Here is a 13198-nt window from a genome sequence, read left to right as displayed (position 1 = left end):
CGATTAATCGAAAACATAATCGATTACCAAAATAATCGTTAGTTGCAGCCCTAATGGTGATATGATTTTTAAACACATTTCCGATATTTCGATATACATTTGAATATATGAGCCAACGGTTTTTCTCTCTCTTGCACTGTGGAATTGTGGGTAATCGCCTCCCCTGCTGGGTCTTAGTGCTCGTCTGTTACTGGTATAATCAACATCCATGCACGCATGTACTGTTTACTATAACACTGACCGTGTGTGTGTGTGTGTGTGTGTGTGTGTGTGTGTGTGTGTGTGTGAAACATATTTAATTTTGTGTTTGTTAGCATGTTTGCACAGTGCGCGTATAAAGCAAAAGCAAGTCTCATAGGGGTAAAGATCCATCTTTCCTCTTCTCTCGTGTATCGCGACAGAGCGGAGTTTGTGTGTAGGGCAGAGAGTGTGTGTGTCTATGAGTGTGCGAAGCCGAAAAGTGTGTGCGCGCTTCGAACACACAGACACGCACTCGCCTTTACCCGAAAGGAGTTGGGGGTGGAAGGGGGGCTGTAAAGGCGCACACACACACACAACCAACTCCTTTCGGGTAAAGGCGAGTGTGTGTCGATGTGTGTGCGAAGCGCGGGCGCGCGCACACACTCCTGAGAGTTTTATTTATTTGATCGTTTATTTTACATTTCTTGTTTGTAAAGCTAAATACAAATAAAAAGTGAACCTTATTTTTTTTTACTGTTTTTATTAAAGAAAAAACTATATAATTTTAATAGGAGGTGTCTGGAGGTATTATAGACTTCCGTTTTCAGACATCCATTGTGTGTGTCCTCAGCAGTTTTTTCCTGAGGCTTTTTAATATTGTCCATATCGATATCGGAATTATATCGTATTGAACAAAATTAAGAAATATATTGTGATATAAATTTTTGCCATATCGTCCAGCCCTAATAGTGACAAATGCCTATTTCCTTAGTTGACCTACGAGAGCTCCACATTTGCTAATTCACATTTTTTACTTACTATTTTATTTAATTTGTTTTATTTTTAGTATCTAACTTAAATGTACTGTGGTCTTGATTTTGATTATTACTTAACTGCAAATCCTTAATATGAGACTGCCGCAAAATGAATTGCAGAGATGAGCTGCTTGTTTTTCTCACCGATCAGGTGACACAGTTTGGGGTCAGGACGCTGAAACTCTTTTCAACACTACTGACAGACTGTCAGACCATCCCAAGCTTCCAAAAATATCCATCAATCAAGCCTACAGGACTTCAGACCCACCCCAGTGGGATCTCCCAGGGTTGCTCATGTGTGTGCATGAGCTGTCAGCATATGCTCCACCCGGAGAGAGGAGGGGAGAATGGGTGAGCTGGCATGACAAAGGTAGACACTCTGGCTGCAGTAGTGTCAAGACACTAAAACCCAAAGTGGGGCAAGGCTGAAGAACATCAACTCTGACACAATGTGACAATACAAAAAAGAGCTTCAGTAAATGCATCAGCTGCATTTACATATCAGTAAAAACAGCACAAAAAAAGGGAACATGTCCATTTTCACTTTTTTAACACTTGATTTTTGATATTTGTTGATATTTGTTGAACAAAAAAAAAAAAACGTTTATGTGCCTTACAAAACAATTATAACAACACACATCAAGGTGAATTATCTGCAAAACAGTGAGGATGTGAATCTTTATATTAGCAATAATTAAATTTTTATTAAAAGCCATAAAAACTTGTTACACATATTGTAGATCAAGTCTACTAGAGTTGCATAGTTGTTTAAGGCCATTAAAGCCAACTTTGTATAAAATTTCTAAAATATTGAATTTAAAATAAAAGATTTTTTGACCTGCTCTGTATTTATCACATATGTGGGCTATGTTAAAAAAATAGCCAGAAAATAGTCACATACTACAGATAAAATTCATATGTTTTTATTGACAGAACTAAACATTTGCTTTGATATGGGTATTTTTTTAGTAAAATGGAACCTTGGATTATAAGTATAATCTGTTCCGAAAGTGGGCTCATATTACAAAACACTCGTAAACCAAATAAAATTTTCCATAAGAAATAATGGAAACTCAAATTATTTGTTCCACAGCCCAAAAAATAAACACATAAAAATAATTAACACGAAATATTAAGTAAAAATAAAACAAATTAACCTGCCCTTTACCTTTAAAAAAAGGAAAAATAAATCCCGACAGATAAGTGTTTTCGTTTGTGCGTGCAGGCACCATGTGTGTGTGTGTGTGTGTGTGTGTGTGTGTGTGTGTGTCTGTGTGTAAATCTAAAGTAAGGAGCGCCCCCGCCCTCTCCTCGTTTTACAGTATCTCGTACACAGATACCCTTCCTCTACTCTTTTCACACCGTTTTCTTACACCACCGTTTTATTAACAAAAAAAAGAAAGAAAAGAAATCTCTCTAATGACACTTGATTGAGCGACACACTAATGAAATCACTGCTGTAAAGTAAAAATAAAACAAATTAAACCTGCACTTTACCTTTGAAAAGAATTGCAACAGAGCGGTGTTTCTGTGTAGAGCAGAGAGAGTGCGTCTGTAAAGGTAAAAGTAGGAGGGCACAAAGAGCAGGCTGATACAGAGGGATAAATTATCTTCAACCTCTCTAATGAGACTTGCTTTTGCTTTACACGCACACTGTACACACACGCATACAGACACAAAATAAAATATGTTTTACGCGCCCATATGTGGTCATAGTGTTATAGTAAACACTACACGCATACAGTACACGGATGTTGATTATACCAGTAAGAGACGTGCAGACCCAGCAGGGAAGAGAAAAACCGTTCGCTCAGTTGTGATCACGTGACGCCCGGCGTCAAAACAAGAAGCGCATGCATGATGCATGGTAATCGTAAACCAAGACTTGTTCATTTTCCAAGTCAAAATTTATTAAAAATCTTTGCTCGTCTTGCAGGACACTTAGAAACCGCATTAATCTCAATTTGAGGTTTCACTGTATAGGGAAATCTGTTTATATGAAAATTCAGTTAATATAAAATACATGTGAAATGTGTTATGTTACTACATTTTAAATAAACAGAGCATCCTGCATGTTTATTTGATCAGGACAAATGAACAAAACATAACCTACACATGCAATAAAGTGCTCACCTGCAGCATGCCGCACCCCTGATCCTCAATGGTCCCCTCGCAGGCGATATGAAGCTGTGTAAGCTGGGTAGTCAAGCTAAAGAGAAAAACACAAAATACTGTGTCACAGATGCCATGCACCCCAGTCCTCTGTCAAACTAAATAACTTGTCCTAATATCATGCTTGAATTGTTCTGGAAAATGCTCAAATAAATCTCATATAATTAATTATCTACCAAGTCATTAATGTAATATTGTAAAATATGGCTGTTACAAATCTTGAAGAGAAACACTAACTGATAGGTAGTTAGCAAAATCAGGGTCCAGCTATGTCTTCCCACAATAAGCTGAAATGCTAAGTGAATTTTTATCATTACATCATATGAAATTCTCTGACACATTAAACTCCCCCTATTTTGGTGAGTTAAGTTATTCCTTAAGGATATGGTCCCCACATTGCTCTAACCAATCCATCCATCCATCACATTGTTCCTTCCTACATATTCACCATAATACCATTGTTTCAATATACAAGCTACTCTTAGTCCTTTTTTTAATTATGGTACTTGGTACTGTTAGGCATAAGGCAAGATACACACTCCACATTTAATTAAAAACTCATGTTTTAAATGCAATAATTTAGTTTATTGTTACTTAAAATTGGATTTTTTACCCCTTCACAATTGTACCTAAATGTTCTTAATGATGACAGGCAAACTTAAAACCAAGGCTTCTATTTAATTATTCAAATTATTGAATAATAAAATATCCACTCTATTAACACAGAATGCACCAGTACTAACTTGTCCTCAGGTGGCATTGCCATTTTATTGTTTATTCCAAAATCTATGTATACAGTATAAGGCAATTACATACACAATCTAAGTATGACTCATCAGAGCATATCATGTGTAAACACATTTTGGTAAGTTATTGTATAAAGGAAAGGGCTGGAAAAGCTTAATATGTTTGTGAACTATAAAACAACTTAAATCTCTCCATCAGTTTAATTTTTAAAATGGAAGCTGGAAGACTGTAGCCCGGAATTTTATGCATTCCCAAGCACAAGTTTTTCAGTCGTCTGAGATTTTAATGAGCTTAAAAAGACAGGCAGATCAACCTCATGTAAAGTAGATTTGTACTTCCTGCTCCCTCACTCAGTTTCCAGGGTGCACTGCCTGGGGAAGCAATTGGCCTGAGAGTCTACATAGTGCCATGCTTCATTTATCAAGGGAGCAGTGGGTTTGAAGGTATGATCTCTCCGATTGGATGGCACAAGATATGAGTGAGGCTCTAAAACTACTCTGTATGAAAAAATGTAAATTAGCATTTTTGCTTTATAGGTCAAAACACTAATTTTACATTTTCTTACACCACATACTACATTTGTATTAATATTTGTACCTTTCCCATTTAGGAAAACTGTTCAGGCTTTGTCTTGTAAATGTCACGAGACCAGTGGGCACTAAAGGTGAAACAATAAGCATGTAAGTGCAAGTCTCAATAATGTGAAAACAAAGATAATTTACATTAAGTCTAAATGCCAGGCTTACTTTCAGTGGTGACTCTTCTAAAATAGCAAAGTAGAGTTTTGAGTTTTTCAATCTTCTGATGAGCGGTTCCTTCGAACAATCTGAAAGCGAAAGAGACAAAACTTGCTAAAAACACTCAAATACAAGAGGAAAAAAAGGAGTAGCATCATGGGATTAAATTAGTTCTGCTGGCCATCCTGATTTAAAGGCAATCTAAGCCCAGGACATCCACACAGCGTCCCATACACACACACACACACACACACGTTAACATCCTTTATGCTGCTTGCTTATGGAGCTTACTTCCCCTCAGTCAGGACAATAATCACGAGGCTACTGTCCTGAGGCTAAATCGTGCACTCATGTAACAGTGCACAAATAAAACGACAGCCAGAGGAACACAACCGGCTTTCTTTAAAAGCCATTAAGAGAGCTACTGGTCCACTTTAAAAGGCCGAAATAGCCAGGGTTAAGATCTTCCTGTGTGGCCTTCTGTATTTAGGACACAACCTTCCAGCTGATCATGGATTAAAAAAAAAAAAAAAAAAAAGAAGAGGGATAAAAAAAAAAAAATGGTATTAAAAATAAAAAGACAAAAAAAATCTGATAAATCAAAAGTCTTTTAGGGAAAAAGAAAAAAAGATCATGCATGGTGTTTTATTCTTATCTACTAAATATCAATGATTATTATAACAGAATTCCTTTCATATATTTATTTACTCATCTTGAGTGATCACTTTAGTCTGACTGAGTTTGTGGAGGATCTGGAGCCTAACCTGGGAATGCTTGCTGTGAAAAAAAAAAAAAAAAGTAATGCAGTGCAGGAGACCACACACACATACACAGGCAATTTAGTGTTGACAATTCCCCTACTAGCACATTTGTGGGAGTTGGGAGGAAACTGGAGAAGCAGACTTAAAGCTCAAGATCGAACCAGGAACCTGGGAGCTTGGCGGTTTGCAATGTTACACACTGCACCATAGTGTCATCCATTTACCAAGTACCATTCTGTTTTTATAAAAACCCAAGACTTAGTAAGGCAACTACTTGCATAAAACAAACAAAAACATGCATCAGACAATCAAACTTCTCCAAGACAAAATTACCCTTTTTGAATGGTGTACCTTAATTTGGTAAGTGGAAAAAACTGTACTGGCATGCCAATATTTAGCATAATATAACAACACTCCTGAGTGCCAGTCTATCCATCATGTCACAAAAGAAAAAAAAACAAAACACGGACAGGTCTGCCAAATAAGCAATCTCTAAATTGCCTAGTCCTCCACTGCAGAGCAGCACGAGCGAAAAAGTAAACTGATGGACATTCATTCAATTAGAGTGGGCTGCGCCATAACGATCAGCAGGTCTGGAATCTCCACCGTCTTTGCAAAACTTGTTTCCTATTGGTTGGCTCTTGCCGTTGAGCAGAATGAGAAGCTGATGCACTGGCTGGTGTCCCTTTGCTGTGCTCATCTAAATAAGTCATATCTCAGTTGATGCTGCAATCACTCAGGCAATCACAATTCAACCTACTTTAGCCATCTCTAGCCAGGGGAGATAAAACCCCTTTACAAAGAAACAACTAGAATGGGAGTGTAGGGCAGTGCAGCAGTATCTGGCTTTGTTCATGTTCAGTGTCCAAGAGAAAGTACGTGAAGCAACATACTTCACAGATGCAGTTTTATTTCTATGTAAAACGGATATTTTTCTTTAAACATAATCCTGTGATTTTCACCTGGCCAAGAAATGTATTTACCTTGAAACCAAAGGTGGCATATTAGATTCTAAGAGAAATTAGATAATGTCTAACAAGAAATGTGCAAGCACTGCCGGTATCTAATGATACCATAACAACATTTTAACCCATGTGAATTTAATAAGACTCAATATTATTGTAAACAGACGACAAAAACATGATCATCAGATATAAGTAGATTCAAGAAAAACCCATTATAATCATCTGCAAGAAATAAAAGCAATACATTGCAGTAAAAAAAAAAAAAAAAAATTATAATATACTGTAGGTATGATATCGGTACAATACTGAATGCGAAGATTGGAAATAATCTTTGGAAAGTTTCATAGAGAAATGCAATAATGACTTAAGAATTAAGATGTTGTGTTACTGTTTAATAATGTGCGACTGTAAATTAATATACTGAGACAATCAGATAATACATATTTGGTAGGATGATGTGATACCATGCTATAGCACCAAAAAAGGTGGTTTTGAAAACAGAAAAATCTCATATCAGATTCTGTAACAAACATGCAAAAAAAAAAAAAAATTGGAATTGATTTGGAAAAGAAATAAATCTTCGGATCTAGAAATGTTTATATAAAGAGACCTGACTGTTTTCTATTGTTAGGTCTGGTTTTATTATGTTTACAATCTAATAGATTCTGTTGTTGTAAAAAAAAACAAAAAAAAACTTTTAGTTATTAAAAAACTTTTAAGTTTTAAAAAACTATCAGCTGGACATATGTATTAGCTGATATTAAAAGTTTCATTAGTTATACCATCATGAAGAAAAAGGTAGTATCATGCCATCTTTATATTTAGGCTGTAAGATAAGCATCCTATTGCCATTAGGTAATATCATTAAGATGACTTAAATTTGTACTGCACCTAATTGTACACAATGTGATGCATGTAAATGACACTATAATACTATATTAATATAACCCTTCCATCTTGGAACAAACATACAGATGTCACAATGTTCATTTTTTTCAACTGGAAATAAAAAGTGTGGATTTTAAAATGTGACACCACTGCACTTGACTAAACACGTCATGTGCTGAATTATAAAACACTAAATTATAACTTACTTACCGGTTTTAAAAAGTTATCAGTATGTAGGCAAAAACAAAAATATTAATTTTCTGAGACAGTGTAATTTAGTCTTCATTCATGAAGCCTTAAGTTAACCATCACTGCCCTCTTATGGAAAACAACTATATATTTTAGCCAATTAAATTTAAAGATTACCAAGCAACTGTCATTTAGCTGCACAAACGCACAAAAATGATCTGGGTTGTCTGGTTCTGGTAAACTGTAATTAAATTGTCAATGTGAATGAATGAGTAAATAAATAAAAAAATAAGGCACCATAAATCACAGAGTTACACTTTTTCTTTAAATGAGTCGAAATTACTTTGAAGTGGTCACAGTTTATAAGATTATGTATTGAGAATTGGAATTGTTTAGTCTCTGTGATGAGAAAACATGAATTTGGCAAGCAAGCTAAACCTCTTTAAAGATCAATATCTGTACCTTCCAATATATAAGAATTTTCAAAAGCAGTGATTTTTGGAGTCATGATAAGAAATGGTGAGTTACCTGTAGAAATTAATCTCAGGGTAGTTGTAGTACTCTGACTTGCGCGAGTTACGTCTTGGGAACGTACAAAAGAAGGCATTGGCCAGAAGGCAGGCAATTTGTTCCTGGGACAGAGTCAGGGACTGATTCATGTGCTGCTTAAGCAGGGGGATTGGCTGCAGAGACGAAAGAAAATGTAATTAGTTTAGCAATTGACCAAACGGGATGGCAGACTTGCATTAAGCAAATGGCCAGGAGTAATTACAACACCCTGCTAAATTTCACCATAAGCCAGCAGGATTTAAGTGCCATTCATCTTCCCTGAACCGACTTAAAGACCCTCTTAAGGCCAACACACATGACTAATCAATAGAAGCATTAATAACAGTACATAAAGTGCAGCTTATACAGAGACACATGAAAGTTTCCTTTTTATTTGTAAATACTAACTACATACACTCTAAATACTCGATCTAATGGCTAGATCAATCTGGCTTTTTATAGTATGAATGTAGAGCAAGTAATAAAGATGTTAATCTTCCTGTTTGCAACTGAAAATTATACACATACACACACAGATCAGCCATAATGTTAACAGCACTGCTAGGTGACTTGAATAACACTGATTACCAATTATATACCTGGAAACTGGTAACAAGATCATAGACACACAAGGCGCCTAGTGTGAACCCAGAGAAAAGCCAACGCAGCACAAGCGTGAGAAAATGTCAACACTGGCCACAGTAGAAAAGTATCAGAACATGCAGTGCACCACAGCCTGCTATGTGCATGACCCAGCATTTAAAGGGTTCAAGGCTGTTGACCTGGCCTTCAAATAAACCAAATCCCAATCTAATCGAGCATCCAGGGGATGTGCCAAACACACAAGCCTGATTCACAAAGCCACGCTCCAAGGGAGTAAGATCCAACCTGGTGGTAAAAGGAGAACCTAAAATCTGGGTGTTTTATTGTGAATAGTTTTAATCGGTGCATACACAGTGCATCTATTATACTAGGGACAAGTGGGAATTGGCTATGACCAAATTAGGGGGACTAATCAGGAAACATTCCCTTTTTTTTACAAAAAAATATAAAAAATAAAAATCTTGATCTGTTGAGGTCAGCTCTCATGCCTGTTAAGGCCAAAACATTTGAGATGTAATAGACTTACCATGTGATGGAAAATCCTGATTACAAGTAAGTATTTTTTTCAGAATAAACAAATAATGTGTCAATATCTTTTATATAATAAGAATAGTCTGTGCAATACTGGGTTTTGTTTTTCATGATTTACAGCCTAATTTAAATCATCTACTGTAATTCCCACCAGTAAATGTGACACCTTCATTAGGATGACGGCTACCAACCACAGAGAACTAAAGCTATTACTTGCTTCTGTGACACAACAGTATCTTTCCAACTCCATGAGGAGCCAAAAGTTTTTATTTTCATGTAAGCAAGCAGTGAGCAAAAGTGTTTTAAATAAGGCTATTTATATTTGGGGAAACAGAAGTAACAAGTAGTTTTTGAAAATAAAAACAATTATAATAATACTAATATATTACACAAAAGTACAAACAAAAACATAACCTCTCATGCACATCTCTCGCTGACGTCAACTATACTAAAACCAATTATAAACTCGAGTAATGTAGAAGACATTGAGGAACTGTCATCTCCTGGATTCACAGAGCATGCTGACAGTGGTGGCATTTCTGCCCCTGGCCCCAGAAGCAAGTTACTTCTTTGCATTTCATGTTTAATTCCGAATATAAATGCAGACGTTCTGGATGGTCCAAACAGGCGGGCGTACTGTGTTACATCTATCAAACAACAATGTTGTTAAAAATATTATCGAAATACAAATTTTTTTCATTGGGATCACAATAAAAATTTTATTACATATTTATAAGAAATTTAAAAAGCAGTGTTTATTAAGGTCAAATTAAAATCACTGTGATAAAATGCATGCTTGGTTTTTGGCAACAGTTGGCAAATAATTCTCAAGCAGTATTAAAGCCTCAGGGTAACAAAGCAGATGCTGGATGGTTTCCTTTGGCCTCTATTAGCTCAGCTCTTAATGAGGCTAGTGCAGATGTGGCAGTGTACTTTCTAACCACCTACTTGAGAGCCTGTTAACAGAGCACAGCTGCACCTACGTACGCGCGCGCACGCACTCACGCACACATACACCAGGCACTTTCTTCTAACTACGTCTGTGTAAAAAGCTCAATTTTTAATAATGTCAATAGCCAGTGCATCATATTCCAAAGTCTGTGTGTGCAGGACCTACCTGGGTACAAATTTTGGGTGCATTCAAAGCTAATTTCACCATCCTTGGTAGCACAACGTCAAACAGATGCTGTGTCTCTGTATGCTCCAGGCCCTGTGGATAAGAAAGTAAAGATTAACTATCTGTATTAACTGTAGTGGCTTCAAGACCATAAGGTAATTTCCCCTTTGAGTAAATAAAACCAAAAAATTAAAGGAGTACAAAATCGAAATGCTATTACAAACACTGACAATACATGGACAGTGTGTGGATGACAACAAACATTCACAAATGGAAATGTGTATGACATGTAAGATAACATATATAAATCATAATGCTCAGATTGTCCTTGATGTGCAAACCAAGGATGACAAAGACGGTGGCAAGGAAAACTCCCTGAGATGGCAATAAAACGAAACCTTGACAGGAACTAAACTCAACAGGCCGACCATCCTCATTTGAGTGATATAAGATATGCAGCACATGATGTGCATGTTTGTTTCTATCTACAGTATATTAAAAAATAAATAAATAAAATAAATTAATAAATAAATACAGTATTATATAAAACACACACACATACTGTATAGAAACAAATTGTAGTTGCATGCACATCATGGGCTGTTGATGACCCAGAAACATTACTGTTTGAATTTAACTCTCTGAAAATAAACAACAATAGGTTCATAGCACATTTAACTGAAAAATTTTTGTAACAAAGGGATTAATTTTACAATAATCATGATGTGACAAAAAATCTTCAGTTAAATGTTCTAAGAATCTGTGTTAAAAAACATTCTGTTAATCACTTAGCTTCTCTGACTTGTTATTGACACTTCAATAAACACATTATTTAACGGACAATAATGGTGCGGAAAACTACAAAATATCTGTAAAAATCTGTATTTTAAAAACAAAAAGTCAGAACAGTATACAAGGTTGTTGGAAAATATTAAGCATTTATGAGGCTAGCAGCATGCTATAATAGCATGCCATTATAATCAAGTAATAATCAATAAGAAAAAAAATTTTTTTTTTCAAAATTTCCAAACGTTTTCAATTTAAAGACATCTGCAAAGATAGCTTAAAAAAGAAAAGAAAAAAGACTATGACCAATATCAGTCCTTTCATACCTGTAGAGACTGTAACAAATGAAAATATAATGAAGAAAGTTACAGAAACCTATTGTGCAATATCAAACAAACCCCCAGCGGGAATGACATCACTGTGGAAATAAGAAGAGTAGGCTTTAGAAAGCTTTCAGTTCATTTTTGCCACAACTGAAATAAAGTAAACCACCCACACCGCCCATCGCTCAATACACAGCAACGCTTTGCAATAACCACTCCCATTCTGAAGCATTTTGAGGTGTGCTAGCTGGCTCAGCAATCGCGTGGCTCATGTGATTCCTGAGAAAAAGGGGGGGAAAATGCTGTCCTTTTTCCCCTCTGAGTGATTTACAGCACACTTATTCACAAACATATCGGCTGCAATGGTCACCATGATCAGTTAACGGCCTCATTTTATCAAGGTTACTGGGCATGCTTGGCTGATTAAATGGGATTCCTAAAACAGACTGGATCAGCGACGAGGCTAAAGTGAACTTTTGGACAGGAAGCACTGACTGAAAATTTTGCCAAAGAGCATTTATATGGCTTTACAGAAGACCTGACTAAACAGTGTCATAAGGAATGACCCAGCTGACATCATAAAATGCTCCTCTGGGCATAATGAATTTGGTTGGCTGACAGGGCAAACGAGACTCTGCTGAAGTAGCAAGAGTTAGAGCTATCTAAATCAAAGCATCCTCATTTCCACATTCTGCCCATGCAGCTCAGAGAACTGGCCAGACTAACACACTTCTCATCTCATACCCCTTCCTACTATGCCTCGGAGAAAGGTAGCTGAGGCAGAAGAGAAGCCACGTTTTAATAAATATTCCTGCAGCATGCGTGGTTTCAAAAACAGTCTGACAGGTAAATTACCATTTGCTTAACTGTTTTTTCTAAAGCATGTTTCAGTAAAACTGGAAATCCCACTAATAAGGATACAGTGTGAGAAGTATTCATAGAAATGCCTTATGTCAGGTTTCGACAGAGCAGGCAACGTGACATTTATCAGACACCACCTCAGTGACACTTCGATTTCAGCCACACTTAAACAACAATTTTAAAAGACAGGTCCTCATTTGTATTTTTGCTTCTTTCCATAGCCATTACACATTGGACTGTCAATCACAGACCCCAGCCACAGTCCTTGTATTCGAGTCGCATTGAATTGCTTTAAATTTAATCAAGTCCTTTAAGCTTCAGAGTAAGGTGCCGGGTGTAATGGTTGCATTTTTATAAAGGAGCCATGCATAAACTGAAATGGAAACACGTTTTTCTAAGTAAACAAATAATTTACTTAGAAAAGCAATAATGTTTTCTTTCACAAGAGCCTTAGAACACAAGTTCCATTTTTTAAATCTGAGATGCTAGTGCCCTCTGTTGATTAAATGAAGATGAAGCTAAACCTACAGTAAAAACGTAATGCATGCAGTCACAAAGCTTCTGACATTGCAGAAAACAAATAACGAGGCAGTGAGGTGCTTAGTGGTTATAGAAAAAAAGGACAAAGGAAAGATAAAATGCATGTACTATACACTGCAAAAGCTATAAAAGCCACAATCTGAGATTTCTAACAGTGAAACAAGAGTGAATGAAGCCTGAGCACTGATTGTTGTGCACATTGGGCAACAGTGGCAGCAACATCACTAAAGAGTATAAAGGGTTTGTTTACACTGTACAAAAACTGGTTAATCCACTCCACAATGAAATAGTAAAAAAAAAAAAAAAAATGCATGAATTAAGGAATATTACTTGAAAGGAAAACGTATATAGGACAGACAGTGGAACTCATTTGGTGCTATGAGGAGCATTGCCACCTCATGTCCATGTGGATCTCCTCTGGGTTTTTCAGTTTC

At 36.3% G+C, this 13198-nt stretch overlaps 1 protein-coding gene across 4 annotated transcripts in view; it reads right to left on the bottom strand.

Moving 5' to 3' along the window:
• The window catches only part of parga (poly (ADP-ribose) glycohydrolase a), a 37059-nt gene that overhangs the window by 13015 nt on the left and 10846 nt on the right, over positions 1 to 13198 (bottom strand). For all 4 annotated transcript variants that reach the window (XM_053501995.1, XM_053501994.1, XM_053501996.1 and 1 more), the window contains 5 exons: positions 10255 to 10347; positions 7983 to 8137; positions 4661 to 4740; positions 4512 to 4572; positions 3129 to 3204 (listed from right to left, as the gene is read on the bottom strand). In XM_053501995.1, coding sequence (XP_053357970.1) covers positions 3129 to 3204; positions 4512 to 4572; positions 4661 to 4740; positions 7983 to 8137; positions 10255 to 10347 — 465 coding nt within the window. The remainder of the gene's footprint in view (positions 1 to 3128; positions 3205 to 4511; positions 4573 to 4660; positions 4741 to 7982; positions 8138 to 10254; positions 10348 to 13198) is intronic.

Source organism: Clarias gariepinus, chromosome 8 (assembly GCF_024256425.1).
Source record: "Clarias gariepinus isolate MV-2021 ecotype Netherlands chromosome 8, CGAR_prim_01v2, whole genome shotgun sequence".
NCBI lineage: Eukaryota > Metazoa > Chordata > Actinopteri > Siluriformes > Clariidae > Clarias > Clarias gariepinus.
The sequence above is the reverse complement of the archived record's forward strand: the minus strand, read 5'-3'. Positions and strand labels throughout refer to the sequence as shown.